This window comes from Dromiciops gliroides, chromosome 3, assembly GCF_019393635.1.
Source record: "Dromiciops gliroides isolate mDroGli1 chromosome 3, mDroGli1.pri, whole genome shotgun sequence".
NCBI classification, from domain to species: domain Eukaryota; kingdom Metazoa; phylum Chordata; class Mammalia; order Microbiotheria; family Microbiotheriidae; genus Dromiciops; species Dromiciops gliroides.
In genome coordinates, this window is record NC_057863.1 from 451,262,974 (window position 1) to 451,282,222 (window position 19,249).

Consider the following 19,249-nt stretch of genomic DNA (forward strand, 5'->3'; position numbering starts at 1 on the left):
TTGTCAGATATTTTTTGGGTTCATTTGCATCTGGCCATCTAACACATTGGTACCTCGTTATCTGTATCTGTACTTCTGGTGTGATCCCTGATAACCTTAAACTTGTTTGTGTTTTCAAGTTATGATTTATGGGAATGCAGCGATTGGATGATATCTTAAATGAGTCATGAAATGCATATAGTTATGGTTAAATATATAATCAATATAAGGAAAATGGGCATAGAGACTTTTAAGGGATGAGTAGAGGCTACGTGGTGGAAGTGGAAGAATCACAGAAAGTTGGGACACAGAGGAAAAATCATTACACAGCACAGTGGAAAGAACATTGGACCTAGGAGTCACAAGTACTTGGGCTCTGGTCCTGGTTTTGCCAATAACTAGCTTTATTACAAGTCACTTAATCTCTGAAGGCTTCTGTTTATTCATCTGTAAAATGAAGGTGTTGACTTAGATGATGTCTAATAATATGCCTTCTAGCTCAATGACCTTTATAGCCCAGATTAAACCATATCCTCAGGTACTGAAAGAACTGGCAGATATGATTAACAAAGCTGCCCGATGATCTTTGAAAGATTATGGGGACTGGCAAATGTACCACAGAAATGGAGGAGAGATCTCCTGACTAAAAATAAATGAATAAACAAATAAATAAAATAAAGGTGAGACCTGCAAACTAAAGGTGCTGAGCATGATTTCATTCCCCAGAAAGATTTTAGAACACATTATTAAAGGGATAGTGAACATTTAAAAAAGAAAGTGGTAATCACTGAGAGTCAGCATAGCTTCATCAAAAAGTGGTTATGAGGGGCAGCTATGTGGCGCAGTGGATAAAGCACCGGCCCTGCATTCAGGAGGACCTGAGTTCAAATTTGGCCTCAGATACTTTGACACTTACTAGCTGTGTGACCCTGGGCAAGTCACTTAACCCCAATTGCCTCATCCCCCCAAAAATATTCAGAGTTGGAAGAGACTTCAGTGATCAGTTCATACCAGAAAAATTACCCTTTTTGCAACCAACCAACCAAATATTTAGACTTTGCTTAAACTCTCAACAGTGAAAGAGAACCCACTGCATCCTGAGGCAGCTCATTTCACTTTTGGATATCCAAGCTCCAATTCTTTAAGATCCAATTTTATTTTCAGTTATCATGAATTTGATTTCTCTCCTACCTTTCTTCCACAAAAAAGAAAAAAAACACCCTTGTAACAAATATACATTGTCAAACAAAACAAATCCCCACATTGGCCAAAAGTGTGTGCCCATAATTGCATTTCTGCATCATCGGTCCTCTGGCATTGTGTTGACCAGAGTTCTTAATTCTTCCAAGGTTGTCCATTTTTATAGTTTTGTTTTGAGTGTATAAATTGTTCTAACATATCCTTTTATATAATTTCCCCCAGCTTTTTTTTTTTAACTTTTTGCGGGGCAATGAGTGTTAAGTGACCTGCCCAGGGTCATACAGCTAGTAAGTGTCAAGTGTCTGAGGCTGAACTTGAACTCAGGTCCTCCTGAATCCAGGGCTGGTGCTTTATCTACTGTGCCACCTAGCTGCCCCAAATATGGTACTTCTTTTTTAGATGAAGGATTTTTTTTTCAGGGCAATGAGGGTTAAGTGACTTGCCCAGGGTCACACAGCTAGTAAATGTCAAGTGTCCGAGGCTGGATTTGAACTCAGGTCCTCCTGAATCCAGGACTGGTGCTTTATCCACTGTGCCACCGAGCTGCCCTCCCTCAGTTTTTCTAAAACCATTCCTTTTGTTGCTTCTTAAGGCACAGTAGTATTTTTTTTTATGTTCACATAACATAATTTGTTCAGCCATTCCCTAGTTGATCGTCATCACCTTAATTTCTACTTCATTGCCATTGCTAAAGAGCTTCTATCAATTCTTTTTGTACATTGTACATTTTTGTACATTGGCCTGCTCTTTTTTATTTGATCTCTTTGGGAGTGGGGGTAGTAGTGTAGGTAGTAGGTGTAGTAGTACTATTGCTGGGTCAAGATTATTCACAATTTAGTAACTTTTCAGACATAGCTCCAGATTGCTTTCCAGAATGGCTGTACCAATGTTACAGGTCACAAACAGTGCATTAATATTCCTGTTTTCCCCCAATGCCTTCATCAATTGTCATTGTCTGTTTTTGTCAGATTTGTCAATTTGATGAGTAAGGTAGAGCCTCAGTCTTGCTTTAATTAGCATTTTAAAAATTATTAATGATTTGGAGCATTTTTTTTTTCAGATGACTACAGATTGGATTTTTTTCCATTGAGAACGTGTTCTTCACATAAATCTTATTGTTAGGAAGTTCTCCTTTACATTGAGCCTAAATTTGTTCTTATTTTGTGGCAGTTTCCAACCCATTACTTCCAGTTCTGCTATCCAAGCCAATTTTAGTTTAATACCTCCTCTATATGACAGACAACTCATCAAATCCTTGAATAATACTATTCCCTTAAGTCCTTCTAACAAGTTTACCTATCCTGATAGGTTTTTGAAAAAATCAGTCATCCCACTGTATTTTAAAAAGTGATGTTTTCTAATATGCTTAATAATTTTTCCCAGTGTTTTCTCACCAAAAACTACCATTGATATTATTTGAAAGACATTCATAATGCTTACAAGAGCACTTTCATGTTGCAAAACTCCACTTGAAGGGAATGTTCAAAAGTTGTTTCCTGAAATCAGAAAAAAACATGTTTAACTTGAGTCCAAATGATTTTCAAGTTGTGTGGATTACATGAAACAACCAGAAAAAAAAGGAAGAAGAAAAAAACCCCACTTCTTTATGATAGAAGATATAATCGTAAATATTTTAAATATAGAATCCCTATGAATTTTTGACTCAATTTAGACTTTGATCCTGTTTGTTTACTTAGTTTGAACTCTGCAATTTTTGCCCAATTGAAATTTAGGTTATTAGGAGCAAAAAAGGATTTGTTGTATCTGTAGGGATGTGAAGGCTCCCTCTGGTGGCCATTTAGTATTTGAGTCTTGTCTATCCATTTAAGGTAGAAAAGCAAAACTTTTTTTGTAAAGTAATTCAGCATTAGGATTCTTTAAATATTAGTTTTACATTTTAAATTCATTTAATAAGATATTTCTTATCAATGTAATATTGGGATGTGAAAAGTTACTTGTGCATATATATCTAAACATACACACTTAAAATAAAAAAGTAAGATGCCATAAAAGAGCAGTGTGACATGTTAGTTATGGGTCTGGTCATGAATTCAAGGGAAGGCCTTTTTCCAAGGCCTGCCTCTGACACATACTAGAGTTTAACCATGGAAAAGTTACCTAACTTCTCAGTGCTTCAGGTAACACCCTAAGATTATATCTTATAAATAATTACCACTAGTTGCTCTTTTTGAAAAATACCTCCTTCCAAAAAATATTAAGTCAATAACATATCACTTCTCAGTAAGGAAAGAGGAATCAGGGAAGTATGAGAATAGTCTGAGGGATTTTGATGAAAAGTGTAGTTAGATAATAGAATGAAGAAATCTCCTTCAATAAGGCTTTCTCTCTGGGCCTTTTCCCCATGCACAAAGGCAAAGTTAGTTTTTTTTTTTCAACTAACTTTCTTCTTGTATTTCCAAATACTGATCATAGACTTTCTTAGAGCTCATGAATTAAGCAATTTGATATTTATACTCTAATTTCTTAGGAAATAATATATTTGATGGTACTAATCTCACTCTCTAAACATAAGCTTTTTTCCCATAAAAGTATTTTATTATTTTCCAGTTACATGTAGAGATAGTTTGCAACATTTGTTTTTATAAGATTTCTAGTTTCAATTTTACTCCTTCCCTCTCCTCCCTCTCCCCTCCCCAAGACAGCTAGCAATCCTGTATAGGTTATATATGTACAACTACATTAAACATATTTCTGCATTAGTCATACTGTGCAAGAAGAATCAGAGCAAAAAGGAAAAACCTAAAAAGAAGAAAAACAAACAAAAAATAGAGATAGTATGGTTCAACCTGCATCTAGATTCCATAGTTCTTTTTTTTCTGGATTTGGAGAGCATTTTCTATCATGAGTCCTTTAGAGCTATCTTGGACCATTGTATTGTTGAGAAGAGTCAAGTCCATCACAGTTGATCAGCATGCAATTAAACATAAGATTTTAATTGTGTCATAGCTTATAGCTAGAATTCTGTATTTTAAAACCAAAGATTTTCTTTCTTTCTTTTTTCTTTTTTTTCTTTTTTTAGTGAGGCAATTGGGGTTAAGTGACTTGCCCAAGGTCACACAGCTAGTAAGTGTTAAGTGTCTGAGGCCAGATTTGAACTCAGGTACTCCTGACTCCAGGGCCAGTGCTCTATCCACTGCACCACCTAGCTGCCCCAACAAAGATTTTCTTAATAGCTGTTTTTGATGATAACCTGTGGTATTTGTTGAACATTTCATAGTATTAAAAGTTATATAATTTGGAAAAATCAAATAACAAGGCATCCTAAACCACTTCCATTTAGAGAAATGAATGACTTTATCTTATATATGTCTTATAAGCACAGTAAATGCATATACTAATTTAAACAATAATATTTGCTGTCAAACACAAAATTAATGGGACTTGTTCTGCTTGTTATTTTTAAAATCATTTTTTGAGGAACCACTTAAGTGAGCTCACATATCTAGGTTCCTTCCATATATGGGTATTCATTTAACAAACACATGCTGAGCATCTCTTGTGTTTAAGGCATCATCCAGTCACTATGAGGAATAAAAATGAGATTCTAGGCCTCATAGAATTTCTCTACAGTTGGAGAGAGAAGCCAGATATAGATGAAACAACTATAGAACACAAACCCAACTCCTCAATAACAAATCTATTACATAATGAAGGTAGAAATCTTTTGCATAAATGAAGTACTGGAAATTGGAAAAAAGGGTATGGGACATCATTCTAGGTAAGTAAAATAACAAGATTACCCTGACTAGAGCTGAGAAATGAGATTGAATAAGTAAGATATGACTTTGGAGTTGGACATATGACCAACTCAGTGGAATACTATAATTTATAAGATTCCAACTAACAACCAGCTTAATATAAAAGATCTTTAGATACTATATTCCTTATTTAGCAGAATTTTTATTTGTTTAAATTAGGGCCACGGTGACCTCTATAAAATCCTTCTTAAATTTGAGAAGCATCTCTTGGAAGTAATAAAATGAGTATTTGGAAACATAAGAACAGGGTTAATTGAAGACTGCTTACTCATCTTGGAATTAAGATAGGGAATAAGAAAAGAATTGGGGCAGCTACGTGGCGCAGTGGATAGAGCACCAGCCCTGGAATCAGGAGGACCTGAGTTCAAATCCAGCCTCAGACACTGGACACTTACTAGCTGTGTGAACCTGGGCAAGTCACTTCATCCCAATTGGCTCACCAAAAAAAAAAAAAAAAGAAAAAAGAAAAAAGAAAAGAAAAGAATTGGACCTGTGATTTCATGGATAGAAGGGACTTCCAGTGAGGAAATTTCCTCTACCAATGTAGTTCAGTACCATTTGGACAATGTATAACTTTGGAGAATTGTGGAGAGCATTGAGAACTTATAATTAACTTGCCCAGAGACACACTGTCAGTGCAAGTCAGAGATCTGTTGAGGCTTGATACCAGCACTACTTTTATTTTAAACTTTTCTTATTTCATGAAATTTTAAGAATGTGGTTTATGGATCAGATGCAAAATCAAGTTATGTTATTCAGGTACCCTTGAGTAATTTTTTAATATCAAAATAATCTTTGAATTTTAAAGAATACAATTTTGAGAATGTTAAAATTGTAATATACAAAAGAAGTATTCTTTCCTAAGTACAAAATTTGACTTAAACCATTAATATGCAGCCCTTTTTCTTTATTGTGTTTTCCCTTCCCCTCCTCTTGTTTTTGGCTCATTAATCCTTGTATTTTGTTAGTGCTTATTTTTTATGTAGATAGCTATATTTCTGCCCTTTCCTCATTCCCTAGAGAAAAGAGAATGATGGAACTGAGTAGGGAAGACCTTGTTATTGGCTAGAACAGGTGAGAGTTCTACTTTTATTCCTTGGTATTGTATTACCATCTTTTGAAATGCCCAGACTTTTGGAAAAAAATTTTTGGAATACTTAGAGTTCTCTATTGCAACTCCAGATTGAAAAACGACCTGGAATGTCACATCGTTCCATTTCATTTGGAGAAAACAAAAAAGGGGACCTGCATTTGGTTCATGATAATACTCTTGGTTAAAGTCCTGTTTTATTTTGTTTCTTTAAAGGCTTTCTAAAATATTTTGCCTCCATAAGATTTTTAGCCATATTTTCATTTTCATTTTCCTTTGAACATATAGAGAATGACAAACAGATTCATTTTATAGATTATCAAGAAGATAATATATGTTGGATTGACTTTCATATGTTTGTTTTTCTTTAATTTCGTTGTATGTACTGTTTCATTTCTTTGACTAATTGCCATTAAAAAAACTTAAGCAGAGTTCCATTAAATCTGTGTTTATAATTATTTTCATTATGAATAGGAGTTTAAGGGCCTTAAACTTTTCCTAAATAATTACTGTTAATTTTACTTTCTTTTTTTAACATTGTTGTCAGGTGTTTTTTTTTTTAAACTAATCTCCTGTAAAGCGTCCTTTTCATCTCCTTTATTTGCATTAAAATTTTTTATTCCTGGATATCATAGTCTTTACTGCAGCTTTAAAAATGAAAAAAAAAGACCTAGCAAAGCATTACAAAGATCAAGGTTATTATGTCTATAATTACTATGACTTTATGAGAAATACCAAACATAGTCAGTGGATAGTCTGTCTGGTGGCCTTTGGCAGTGATTTTATTTACACTGATTATCCTAGTTATCCTAGTCAGGCTGCTTTCATGGCCCTGCCTCTCTCCAAAGACTAGTTTCATTTCACTGTTTCCAACAAGAAAAGTTTATTCTCCTTTAGGTGAAATCCAAATATTTGCTGGGTAGTTTTCTCCTGTTAGTCTACAGTCTCTGATAATTTAAGGGAAAGATTAAAATTAATTTCTTCTTACACTGCAGCATTGTATAGAGCAGTCTAGGTTACTGTATTGGAAAGTACATGATTACTTTTTATTATATGATGTGATTGAATTAAAATTAAGCATTTTTTCCCTTTTTGGTATTTTATATACCATGGAAATAGAACAGAAAGTTTGAAGTGGGTTAAAAGTAGAACAAAACTACAGAGCTTTCTAATTCTGAATAGTCTTTGTGAAAGTTTGAACCTTTAAAATATGTTGCCAAGATTTAGGCTATTCCTGATTTCTGTGTGAATGTACTGTATTACAACTCCAAGGAGACAGTGGGTGTTTGTTCACATTTTCTTTTATCTTTTTCTTCTTAGAGTGACAAGAAGCTGCAATGAATATGTTTCTATCAAAGGCGTGCTCTTAAGATGATAGTTAACCATTTATTTCTATGGAATTTAACTGGAATAGAATTTTATCTTTAAAAGAGAGAATTATTCCTTAGAATAAGCATCACATATGAACACAGCTGTACTTCATATAGAAGTTTTGATGTAGTGACATATATGTTCTAACCATAATCCAAATAAAAGTCTAACTTTTCCTTAACATCTTTAGCCCCTATTCTTGACAATTTCAGACAGAAATTTCTCTTTCTTGTTTTTTGTCACTTTCTGTCTCTGTCACTCACTGTCTCTGTCATGCTGTCTTTGTCACTCTATGTCATTCTCTCTGACCCCTCTTTGTCTCTGTTGCTGTCTTTGTCCCTCTCTTTTGTCTCTCTGATCCTGCCTTTTTTATCCTTTTGCTTCCCATCCCTCTTCTCTTTTCCTCTCATTCTGTCTTTGTCACTTTTTCTTTCTGCCTCTCTGTCACATCACGTCTCTGCTTCATATACATACATACATACATACATACATACATACATATGCAGAGATGTAAATATGTGTGTATGTAGTCAAGATGGCTTTGAAAACATGGCAAGATTGGTGCCAACTGGGAAATGGAATGCTTAGAGGAAAAGTAACCCACCCAAATGTAAAGCTGAAACTTCAATCTCTTATTTTGTTCATGTGGGTGTCACTTAAGGTGGAGCAAATAGTAGCCATTTTATATGTTCCTCTATCCATATTGTTTTTGTTATGTCCTACCATAAATCCTGGGTTCTCTAAGGGGCTATTGATAGAGTTAGTGGGTCTAGCAAACTGTTAAGTCTTTTAGTACAGTATCAGTGAGAGACTATGGTGTTGTCTGAGAACCAGCCTTGCTAAGTAGGGAAAAATTCATCACGTGTGGCTTGGCCAAGAGATGATGAATTCTTTGGCCATGGCAGAATATGAAAATCACTAGTCCAACAGCAGAAAACTTGTGGACTGACTTATGTTAGAGCTTATGGTGGGCCTCAAATTGAATATATTATAGAATTTTATATTCTATTATAGAATATTGACATTATAAAGATAATATATAAATATAAGAGAGTATATTGTAGTACCTTTTGAATGATTTGTGATCAGTGGCATGGAGGACTTTGAAACAATATACTGACCTTATATGAAGGATGAAAACAATTTTTGTTCAGTGAATAGAAAGGCAATCTAGCAAAACATTTTGGTTCTTTGATTTTTTTTTTTGTACTTGTTACCAAAGAAAGGTGTACTAAACCTAAGCAATTCAAGAAAAAACAGAAAAAGAATGCTGTACCTTTTACTTGTTCCTTCCTCTTGTATTAAAGAATATTTACTACCTAATGTTCCATTAAAATTACACCCCTTAGATTATCCTAATAAAATTAGGTACCATTGAATTTGACAAGTAAGGGTATTCAGTCTTTTGAAGTCTTGTTTTAGAAGTGCTTAAAGGTTATATTTGACAAAAAAAGGAATATTTGACAAAAAGTAGAAGTACCTAGGTCAGTTTGCAATATAACACAGAATATTATTTTTTGTTGGAACTTTAAAAGTACATATATACAGTAAGTATAGTTATAACTCGTGTATGTGAGGCTTTGAAAGGCTGAAAGAATGCTTTTACAATATTATGAAGTGCAGATAGTCCTTATTTTATAGATGTTAACTAAGGCTCAGATGTGGAATGAATTGCTTAGTCAGGTGACTAGGAAACATAATTAGCCAGGAAACATAAAGTGTTAACATTACATTGTTAGGCAAAAGGAATAATAAAATATACTTTGAAATCTAGATGGATTTAATTTTTTTTTTGTCATTCAGTTGCTTATTAGTCATGTCTGACTCTCTGTGACCCCATTTGGGATTTTCTTGGCAAAGATACTGGAGTGGTTTGCCATTTCCTTCTCCAGATCATTTTACAGATGAAGAAACAGAGACAAACAGGGTTAAGTGACTTTCCCAGGGTCACATAGGCAATAAGTGTCTGAGGCCACATTTGAATATTCCTTACTCTAGGACCAGGACTCTATCCGCTTTACCACTTAGCTTCCTGTTTAAGGGAATTTAAATTTTGGAATTTAAATTATTCATTGGTCCCTATGTGTTTAGTATATTTTATGGGCTACAAATGTGAAATTCTCACCTTATTGCTTTATATCACTAAAATGAATTTTATTAAAAATGATCATTGCCATATCTACCCAGTTGTGATACAAATGACAAAATTGAAAGGAAAATAGGTAGAAATCAAACAAAATAGTTATTTTGCATTTGAATATTTTTGAATTAATTCTTTTGATTTCTTTTTTTTTTATTATTTTCATTTTGAGGGGAGTAGAAAAGAAAATAGTGTTAACCACAGTGTCAGGTAATATAACTTCTCCTTGTTTTGCTGTACATTTTAAAAAACAATTTCACTGGTGGCTGATATTTTTATGGTCTTTCTTTAATAGGGAAAAACCTCTTCTCTTAGTTGCATGTGTGGAATAGACAAATCGAAGCATGAAGAAAGGAATAGGGATAGGAGCCATTATTTGATTGGCAAAGGGAATTTCCAGGGGAAGACACTCTACCAATGTAGGTTATCATCTTCTCTGTAACTTATAGTCTTAGATGATTGTTTTAGGCCCTTCTGGTCCTGGAAGTGTGCTCGGGGTCACACAATCTGTCTCTATCAGAGGCAGGATTTTAACCCAGGTTTTCCTGGCTTCAAGGATCTCTCTAGATCAACTTTGCCAAGCTGCTTCTCTGATTTACCAGCCAAATGCATTTTGGACAATTCTACTTCTTTTTGGTGGGTTGCTGCTATGGAGAAATCTTTTATGTGAAATAAAATAATCCAGATGATGGTAACAAATATTATCTTTTAACCTTTTGTAGTAATCAGGTCTGTACATAAATGAAATCTTGTGGTTAGAGAAATGATCATTCTTGGAAAGTATGTCTAAGAGTACCATTTTAAATAAAGTCTTAAATATACAAAATATACAAAAATATACAAAAACAATGTGAGATGAGCCCATTCTTTGCAACACACTTGATGTAAGTCTTCCCGTGACAGTTGCTCAGCCACATGTCCCCTTTTCTGCTTGCACAGGTAATTAAAGTGTACAGTGAGGATGGCACCAGCAGAGCATTGGAAGTACCAAGTGATATAACAGCCAGAGATGTTTGCCAGTTGTTAATCCTCAAGAATCATTACATCGATGACAACAGCTGGACTCTTATTGAACACCTTCCTCATATAGGTTTAGGTAAGGAGATGGAGCTGGATTTCAATTTAATTCAACGAATATGATAAGTTTTCAAGGATCTTCTATCTCACAAATACTCTTTTTTAAAATGGTGAAGATTCTTCTTCAGGAAAACACAATTGGTGGAAGGTATGGGCTGAAATCAGTTTCTTTTCTTAAAAGCATTAACCAAAAGTAGCATTGCTATCGGTAGAGGATTAATACATTGTAAAATTATTTACCATATTTTCTTTTTTCTTTCTTTTTCTTTTTGTTGTGTGGGGCAATGAGGGTTAAGTGACTTGCCCAGGGTCACACAGCTAGTAAGTGTCAAGTGTCTGAGGCCATATTTGAACTCAGGTCCTCCTGAATCCAGGGCTCGTGCTCTATCCACTGCGCCACCTAGCTGCCCCTACCATCTTTTCTTTAGAAGAACATTTAGCAACTTGAATTACTTCCTTGAACCAAAACATAGACTTGTCCAGGGACATTCTAGACTGAGGGATACTTATTACTAATATTAAAAACATCTGGGAAAAGAAATTTCATAGCCTCATTTGGTGATCTAGTAAGACTGTGTAGGAATCTAAATGAGATAAGCTATAATTTGGACATTTGTTGTATTTATCCTAGTGGTAGATGTTGGGACATCTGAAGTATGCCTTCTATTTTTTTCCAGGGCAATGAGAGTTAAGTGACTTGCCCAGGGTCACACAGCTAGTAAGTGTCAAGTGTCTGAGGCTGGATTTGAACTCAGGTCCTCCTGAATCCAGGGCCGGTGCTTTATCCACTGTACCACCTAGCTGCCCCTCTATTTTGGTTTTAATACATGAAATAGCCATCAAAGTCAAGTCTGTTCTTTTTTTTTTTTTCAAGTCTGTTCTTGAAGGTATTTTTTTCATACTGTCAAGTGAGGCAATGGTTTCCCCATTTGAAAATCTTTTTCCTTAATTTTTACATCTGGAGAATGTCAGTTAATCAGGAAGGATTTATCAAGCATTTACTATGTTTCAGACACTGTGTGAGTCACTGGGGATAAATAGAAATGAAACCATCCTTATTCTTCTGGGCAATATATGATAATACAGGGATTTTTTTTGTGGGAGAGAACTATTGGCAGTGAGATCAGGAATGTTACTTAAGCTGAGCTTTGAAGGAAATGAGGGATTTGAAGATGTGGGGATGAGGAGGGGGTACCTTCTAGGTTTAGTGAGAACAGGCTGTTCAAAGTCATGGAACAGGGAGCTAGTGTCATATGTGAGAAATAGGCCAGTTTTGTGGAATCTGTAATTTGGGTTAGTGGAGAATAACATATACTAATACTAGAAAGTTAGGTTGGGATCAAGTTGTGAAGGGCTTTAAATTCCAAATCAAAGGAGCATAGATTTAATCCCAGGAGTATAAAAGGAGACAGTGGACTTTATTGAGTTGGGGGTGACATGGTGAGATTTGTTCTTTAGTATTTCCACTTTGAAAGCTGTTTGGAGCATGCATCAGAGAGAGGAGAAAATTGAGGCAAGGAGACCAATTGGGAGGCTATTGAGTAGTCCTGGGGAAAGGTGATGAGGGCCTGAACTAGACTGGTGGGAGAAGTTGGGGGAGGGAATAGGAAGGGAAAAAGTATTTATGTAATGACTATTATGTATCAAGCACTGTGCTAAGTACACACATTTTACAAATATTATCTCCTTTGTTCTTCACGACAACTTTATAAGGTAGGTGCTGTTCTTATTCCCATTTTACAGATGAGGAAACTGAGGCAAACAGCTTAAGTGACTTGCCCAGGGTCACACAGCTAGTAAGTGTTTGAGTTCAGATTCAAACTCAGGTCTTCATGACTCCAGATCCAGGACTCTATTCACTGTGCTACCAGCTGCCTCTCTAGAAAAGATGGATCAAGGAATATTGTGTAATAATTGACAAAGTTTGGCAACTGATGAGTTATATGGGGTGAGGGAGAGTGAAAAGTCAAGGATGACACCAAGGTCTCATACCTGATTGGAAAGATAGTTGTGACCTCATCTGTAATAGAGATATTCTGAAGAGGGGTAGGTTTTGGGAAAAAATGAATTATGTCTTGGATATACTGTGTTTGAGATGCCTATGGAACATCTAGTTTGAAAACACCAGTAGACATTTGGTGAGCTGAAGATCAGAAGGCAGGAAGTGAGGTCTGCATATATTGATCTTGGAATTAACAGCATAGAGATGAAAATCGAGCTCATGGAAGTTGCTGAGTTTAATGAGAGTGGAAAGAAAGAAGAGGGCCAAGGACATAGCCTTGTGGTAAACCCATAGTTAGAGGTAGGCATGTTGTTTACAATCCGGCAAGATACTGAAAGTGAGTGACCAGACAGGTAGGATAAGAATCAAGAGAAAATGGTGACATGAAAACCCCTAGAGGAGACAATCCATCAAGAGGAGGTTGTCAGTAGTTTCAAGCGCTGCAGAGAAGTCAAGAAGACTGAAGATTGAGAAAAAGCAATTTGGCAATATAGAGGTCATTGATAGCTTTGGAGAGGGCAGCTGCAGTTTAGTAATAGAATTGGAAGCCAGATTTCAAGGGCTTGAGTAGTGACTGAAAGGTTGAGGCAGTGAGTGTTGACAGTTTTTTCCTAGAAGTTTGTAAAAGGGAGGGGAGGAATGTTGAATGATACATAGGAATATAGAATGATAGTTTGGGAGGATGGTAGGTCAAATGAGGTTTTTTAAGGAGGAGAGAGACCTGGATCTTTATAGTTGGGGCGGGTTAAATCAGTAAATGGGGAGAGATTGAAGATTAGAGAGAAAGAGGGGGTGATCATGTAGGTAGTGCAATGGAAAAGACAAGATCTAGAGTACAAATAAGAGAGGTTGTCTGGAGTGGGTGGGTGATGGAGAGAATATTTATATGTCATGTATATACACACCCTTAGTTACTCACTCTCTGGTGAGAAAACTCCCCCTGCTAATACAGAACAAAACCTGCATTTCAATGTATAGTCTTTTAAAGTTGCCTGGGCATTGAGAAATTAAGTGACTTTCCTAAAGTAACTTAAGCAGTATGTATCAGAGACGAGGCTTAAACCCAGGTCTTCCTGCCTCAAAGGTTGGCATTCTACCACTGTTCCACATTTCTTCAAATTGTGTGTGTGTGTGTGTGTTTAAGTAGACCATTGCCATGCACTTTTGAGATTTTAGTATGAGGTAAAGTGAAAATTAAATTCTTCTTGTAGGTATCAAGTGGGAAGATAAATATATTTAAACATTTTTGCTTTTTTTCCTGGAAAATGCTAAAAAAGGATATGAACCAATCATCTTTTCTAAAATGTCACTTGATACAGGTCTTGGAACCATACTTAATTTATTTTAATCAATCTATCAGTAAACATTTATTAAGTTCCTACTATGAGCCATGCACTGTGCTAGGTCTGGGGTTATAAACAGAGACAAAAGACAGCCCCTGCCCTCAGGGATCTTATAATCTAATAGGGAAGACAACATGCAAAACAAATACATACAAAGCAAGTATATACAGCCTAAAAGGAAATAATTAGAGAGAAAGCCCTAAATTAAGAGATTTTTGCAGAAAAACTTTCTGTAAGGGATGGGATTTTAGTTTGGATGTAAGGGAAGCAGACACAGTTGAGGAGATAGAGTGTTCCAGGCATGAGGGGCAATGAGAGAAAATGCTCAGACCTAAGAGATTAAGTGTCTTATTCCTGGAGTTACCAGGATGTAAGTATTGTCATGTTCATCTTGTTTTTTGATTCAGGTTAAAACCTAGGGGAATAAAATTACAGATGTTTTGATTGTAATCAAATATAACTAGTGATAAAGGATAAAAGGTTTTTTTAAGTAGCCTGTACTAACTTGTCACTCACCTTCTTGCCAAATGTAAAACTGATATCTATTAGTTCTTCTTCATGCCTTATAAATAATCCTGCAGACATCTTCCAGGATGAATATCTGTATCAAATGACATTCTTTTCCTATTTCTTTTTTGTTGGATGGAGATAAATTATATATTTTTCTTAGATGTACTTCAGTATAAACAACAGACAATGCCCTTGAACTAGATAATGAACTCTTGGTTTGTTCACCTATAAATGAAATTTATTATGCTAACAGTCTATTGAACTAAAGATTGATTATTTGCCAAAAACTTCTCTGATTAAGTGTTATGTGTTCTGCAGAACTTTTGTTTAAAATTTCTGAGTCAAAAAGTGCTTATCCAAACACAAACTTTCAAGATTTTGGACCATTCCCCCTCAAATCTAGTCCAGTGCTATATCCACTAGCCACCATTTTGCCTTTTAAATGAAAAATGTACACAAACAAGTATGAAACTCAAAAATTGAGGAAGAGAGCACTTAAAATGGTGGGGTAGTAGTGATGGCAGAAAATGAGAATTAGGGAATGCTTCATGGGTGAAATAGCATTGAAATGAACACAGCCTTGGATAGGTAGATAAAATATTTATTAAGCTGTTATCATGCTCCAGGCATGGATAGAAATACAAGAAAGAAGGGCAGTCCCTGCCTTCTAGTAGTTTACATTCTAAAGGGAGAAAATGATGTATAAATGGGGAGTTAGGGGTAGCAATAGGGTGTTTGCTAGCTTGCTATGGAAATAGACTAGAAGTGTGGAAGACATGAGGCAAGATAAGACCAAGGTTGGCTTGGCAGAATCCAGGTTAGTTCCAGTAGCAGAGTCCAAGATTCCAGTGGGGAAGAAGTGGAGATGGCCCCAGTAGGTCATGGCATGTAATGGCCTTGGAAGTGTAGTGGAAGGCTGATTCTGAAAAGTAGAAATGAATATGGGATTACATTCTAAGCATGTGGGACAGCTTATACAAATTCAAGGAACCAGAAATTAGAGTCTCGATTTTGAGAAATAGCTAGTATTCCAATTACGCTAGAATATAGAGTTCAGAGTAGTATGAAATGAAGTTTAAAAAATGGGTTGGAACCAGATTACACAGAATCTTAAATGCTAACCTGAGAAATTTGCATTTTATTCTATAGGAAACTGGAAATAGTTGAAGTTGTTTCAGCAGGGTTGGGTAGTAAAGTAGACAGAATTTTTATAAACTGATATTTGAAAATCCTGCTGGTCTGGCATTGTTCCAAATTGCTTTCCAGAATGGTTGGACCAATTCCCAGCTCCACCAGCAGAGCATTAATATGCCTGTTTTCCCATAGTTCCTCCAATATTTGTCATTTTCCTTTTTTTCCCTAAACTTTACCAATCTGCTGGAAGTGCTAATTTGCATCTCTAATTATTAGTGATTTGGAGCATTTTTTTCCCATATGGCTTTGGATAGATTGGATTTCTTCCCTTGAGCCCTGTCTATTCATATCCTTTGAACATTGATCTATTTTGAAATTATAAAATTGAATAAATTCTTTATATATACATACATACATACATATACATATATATAATCTTGTAAGTGAGACTCTTATCTGGTTGGTATGCTTCTCTTTTGGACAGCGCATAAGGTGGACCTTCCATGTACCTTTTCTTACTTAGGTGATCGATTCTTTGCTCTGATAGGTTCATAATGAGGTTTTAATCTGTCTGGTACTTTAGCATTTGAATGAAGAAACTCTACACACACACACACACACATATCTACACATACATGCATGTATATATGCATGTGTATACACATATACACACAAATATATATATACATATGAACATTTCAGAAGTTTGAATTTCTGATATGTCTAAATCAACTCCTGCTCCAGTAACCTGGGTTGGAAACAGGGCTGTGTTACCCCATATCCACTGGATGTCACTGTAGTTCCCTGGATGCACATTCCTGCTCTTATTTAGGAGTACACAAGGAAGGAGAACTTCAATCTCAAAGAAGTCATCTGGAACTTAATGAGATCCATATTTGCCTCCCTTTAGTTTTGTTTCCTAATTGAAGCTGCTGTGTGAAACAGAGCCAATTAGCCCGAGTTATCAAGCACATATATTCAGACTGGTCAGGAGTCACTTGAGGAGGAATTCATTGTAACATAGGGACACTGTGAACTTCTTAGCTTACTGATTTTAAAAGCCAACATGGATTACTGGATGCTTTTCCTGTAATAGGTTTTGTTTGTGTAGTTGTCTGTGTACCACCTTTTTAAGACAGAAAAAATTCACAGAAATGGCTGACAGTTAGACCTGTCTATTGAAATTAGTATGCTAAGTCCCTACATGTACAAATAGAGTGGAATTTTATCATGTATTTCTTAAAATGATTTTGTAGCTTTCTGTACCTCTCATGTTTCTGACTGCATGATCATTACCAGCAGCAAAAATAATAAATGCCTATTTATTCATGGAACTGTGTTTACATACAAAGATAGTCATGTATACCTGGTCATTCTATCCTAGATTTTAGCCTCTTAAAAAAACCATTACAGTTATGTAATCCAGAATATTGCAGACAAGATGAGAAAATATTAATCTAGTACTTGAATAGATAGCAAGGTATATATCATGTCAAATATAAATAAATCTTTATCAGGAATAGTTAGTATTTAATTGAGGGTTCCAGGGAGTATAAAGCCTTTCTAGACTAGACAGTACTTAGCTCTTAACAGTCAAGAAAGAAGGGGTTCAAGGAGGAGGAAGTGGGGTTTGTAGCATGCTTTTTTAAGGCACTAGTACTGTGAACCTGGTTACAATGCCTGAGTTGAAGAGAGAAAGTTGTAGACAATTTGCCAAAGAATAAACTATACAATTTTTTTATAAAGAGCAGTTCTCAGCATAAAGATTTCCCGACCACAGCAGATATACAGCTAAATTTGACAGTGGCAGTTTTCCTGGTGATATTGCCTCTATTAGAAAGTACTGTTGGGTTAAGAATCCCTTCAGAAATTGAACCCTCTTTTGTCCATGGTTCTCTCATTTTTGTTTTGTTTGGTAGGTGGCTGTTCATTTTTATCTGAAAATGAGACTGAAAAAAAATTTATGTAGCTTTCCCCTAACATATGGGAGTACAAGGACCATTTGTCTCCTGGAGTTTCCTATAACAAAGGTGTAAGAAGAATTGTTTTCTGGGGGAATTAGAGGTAAAAAGCCACTTTTGTTTCTTCTCTTATCAAGTGAGGAGAAGAGTGGGGACTCAGATTTCTATTTGAGCTCCATGCTGTACTTTCAGTAGATTCAGTGAAGAAACCCAGGCAGAAGGTCACAGGTGAGCACTTTCTATTCCTGGAGGATTGAGGTTTAAAAAAAAAAGACTTTGAAGCTAAATCAACAGCTTCAGAAGGAACAGGTTTTTGTTTTTTAAAGAAAAACTCTGCTCAGAAATTAAATAGAAAACAGAATTACATATAGTTACTTCCATTTGATAGTGTTTCCTTCTGTTGCTACAAAACTACAGTAGATCGTGAAACATCAAAGTAAATTTGTTGGTGCTCCAGAAATAAAATAGAAACTTTTCACATTTTTATACTGTTGTTAAATTGGTTAGAGATGTCTATCATTCATTTTTTTTGCCTATACATATATATGTATACACATGTCTGTGTCTACACACACACACACCCACACACCCATGCAACACATATATAGAGAGAACAAATATAGTTTTGTTTTGAGTTTATATTGAAAAAACCTGTATTTTTCTTTCTTTATTTTGCCAGTGCTTAGCATTTTAGGGTTGCTTTGTATCTGTGAAGTTATCAGAATACATTTTAATATATATAAAATATTGAATTTCTATATTATATTTAAACCTAAGGTAAGATAATTTTTTTACAAATAAATCACAAAATAATGATGATAAATTTAAATGAGATATTCTTGTGTTCATTTTTTCAGTGATTGATCAAGATATTTATTTTGAAGGGTTGTAATTTAAAACAATATGTTTTATCTATGCTTTTTTGTCTTTACATCATATTCATTTCACATTGTAGCTGTCTCTAGACTGAACTATACCTTATGACAAAAAAATTAACAGAAACATCTGACAGCTTTCTGACTATGCATGCAGCATTATTTTCCTTGTAATTTTCTGCCTGTGGGCCATGAAGCAGGAGACATGTTTTAATATCTCATATGGAGGACCCTTTTCATTGGTTTTCCAATACTTGAAGTTCAACTTTTTTCTAGTGATCTTTTCATCAATCTTCTGGTAATCAAACCTGTATTTTGTTCTTTTGGTTCTACTTATTTTGCTTTGCATCAGTTTATACAAACTTTCCACATTTCTCTTAATTCCTCATGGTAATTCTGGATCATGTTTTATTTTTGTGTTCAAGTAAATAGGTGCCTAATTGTGATAATTAATTTGGCATCACACATAAGAGATATTCCCCATGTTTGTTTTTTAGTTTTAAAAATCACATTTTTAAACCTTTTTTAGTTGATTAAAATTGACTTGAAGTTTCAGTAGGAATTAAGGAGGAAAAAATGGGGAGGGAGAAGGATTTAGTGTTAGAGGTAGCCCTGATTATTTCCTTTTATTGACCCTTAGGATTAGGCCTAGGTAAAAATGAGAAGCAGACAAATTTTGCTAAATTTTGCCCCTTGTCTCTCTTTTCAAGGTGGTTCTACCTTCTTTGATCCTCTGTGTCTTCATGTTCTCTCTATCTCTCCATGAGTCAGAGTCAGTGTTAGATTAG

The 19,249-nt window shown here is 35.2% G+C and overlaps 1 protein-coding gene across 1 annotated transcript in view; it reads left to right on the forward strand.

Moving 5' to 3' along the window:
* The window catches only part of GRB14 (growth factor receptor bound protein 14), a 165,964-nt gene that overhangs the window by 88,643 nt on the left and 58,072 nt on the right, over positions 1 to 19,249 (forward strand). The window contains exon 4 of the mRNA XM_043990584.1: positions 10,499 to 10,655. Coding sequence (XP_043846519.1) covers positions 10,499 to 10,655 — 157 coding nt within the window. The remainder of the gene's footprint in view (positions 1 to 10,498; positions 10,656 to 19,249) is intronic.